Below are 1,656 nucleotides of genomic sequence, written 5' to 3'. Positions count from 1 at the left end.
CGGACCGATGGCGCTCGGTTTGGACCAAGCAAGACCCCCCCCCCCCCCCCTCGGCGCGCGCTCGCCATTCCAACGGGCGCCAGGAGCACCAAGAGGACTCCTCATGGCTGCCTCCAAGTGGGCTTCGACCGGCCTCGGCTGGGGGGACGGGTTGTCCCGGCTGCGGACGCCTTCTGCAGCCCCCTGGGCCCGTGACAGTACCCCAAAACTGCCCCTCGGCGGCATACAGCACTGCCAGCCAGCGTCTTCCTCCTCCTCAAGGGCTGTACTATAGGCCATATTGCGCCGCCTCCTACTGGCAGCCGGGCGGGCGCGCGCCGCGCGCGCCTCGGCGCGCGCACGGCTCGCAACATTCCGACGAGTACTGCCGCCCGGCCGCCTCAAGGCTGCCGGGCGGCAGTACTCGCCTCGCAAGGCGCGCACCGGCTGATCTGGCTGCTGCGCCGGCGGCCGCTGCGCTGGCCGCTGCTGCGCCGGCTGGCGGGCGGTACGGCCATTCCAAGGGTATACCTTTGAGAATCCCCAGCGTCCCACCCTCCTAGTCACACTCTCAATTTCTCGACTGGCCAACACGAAGTGCTGCGATCGGGGGTGCCCATTTCTTTTTTCCTTTCTTTTTTGGGCCCTGTGGGCACCCTAACGATGATGGCGAGGAGCATCACGGTGGAGAGGAGCGTCCCGGCGCCTGCTTGGGCTCGCTCGAGTTTCCGGTCTAGGCATGCGTTCGAGGTGAGCCTCAAAGAAAAAATCAACCGGGGTCCAGGACGCGGCACAAACGCGGCACAGGACGAGTTGAGGTGCTTTAGCAAAAAATAAAGAAAAGCGCGCGTCTGACCTTCTTCCGCCGCGTCCTGGACCTGGACGCTGCTGCTCGAGGTTGACATGACGAGTGCATGCGCGCCGACTGACGCCACAGAAGGATGCTTGCCTCAAGGTCCTCTCCTGATGCCGATGACCTTGAGGCTCGCTTGACGGAGCTCGACCTGGCGCCACCACCGCTCTGCCACCAGAGGTCACAGGAATGGGCAGAGCCGGTCTACCGCTCCGCCTCGATCGATCCCTCCCGGCTCTCTCTGGAGCGGGGGTCGACCTCCTTTGAGGAGTATGAGGAGGAGCCGGTCTACCGCTCCGCCTTCAGCGGCCTGCATCTCGACGCGTCTGCCATTTCGGACGACGATCCTTACTACACCGACGAGCGCTTTCACGCAGACGGGGGATTTGTGCGCGTGGACGACCCGCCCCACAGAAAAATGGGATGTTTTTTTCCGACGCAGGGGCTTTCCGCCGGGGGGTGCCAAGCCAGGACGCCGGACGCGGCATTGGTTTTTGCCCTGCCGGGGGAGATTTTTGACCAGGTTTGGGCCTTTTTTCCTTGCCATCCGGGGGCCCCACCGTTGGCCCACGCCGTCCGCGCCGAATCCGCCGCGGAAGAATCCCGGGAAACCCAGCCAATATGGGGGGGGGGGCGCTCGGTGCCCCCAGTTTCCCCGCCCAAATCTTCCAAGCAAAAGCCCCCCACCCCCACCCCAGGCCTCCACCCTTTTTGGGGGGGGGCTCAAAATTGGAAGCGCCACTGGGGGGGAAACCTCCCCCCCCCCCCCCCCCCCGGTCGCGCCCGACGCGCCCTGAGGCCCTCCCCGCGGCGCACAGACCTCT

At 65.9% G+C, this 1,656-nt stretch overlaps 1 protein-coding gene across 1 annotated transcript in view; it reads left to right on the top strand.

The window, feature by feature from the left end:
- Window positions 1-920: 920 nt before the first annotated feature.
- EMIHUDRAFT_225965 (hypothetical protein) overlaps window positions 921-1,656 on the top strand; it is a gene marked incomplete at both ends in the record, with an annotated part of 3,583 nt that continues 2,847 nt past the window's right edge. Inside the window, one exon of the mRNA XM_005789374.1 lies at window positions 921-1,355. Within this exon, the coding sequence (XP_005789431.1) occupies window positions 921-1,355 (435 nt within the window). The remainder of the gene's footprint in view (window positions 1,356-1,656) is intronic.

The sequence above is a fragment of the Emiliania huxleyi genome, assembly GCF_000372725.1.
Source record: "Emiliania huxleyi CCMP1516 chromosome Unknown EMIHUscaffold_129, whole genome shotgun sequence".
Lineage (NCBI taxonomy): Eukaryota > Haptophyta > Isochrysidales > Noelaerhabdaceae > Emiliania > Emiliania huxleyi.
Note: the sequence above shows the minus strand (reverse complement) of the source record. Positions and strands in the feature narration are given on the sequence as shown.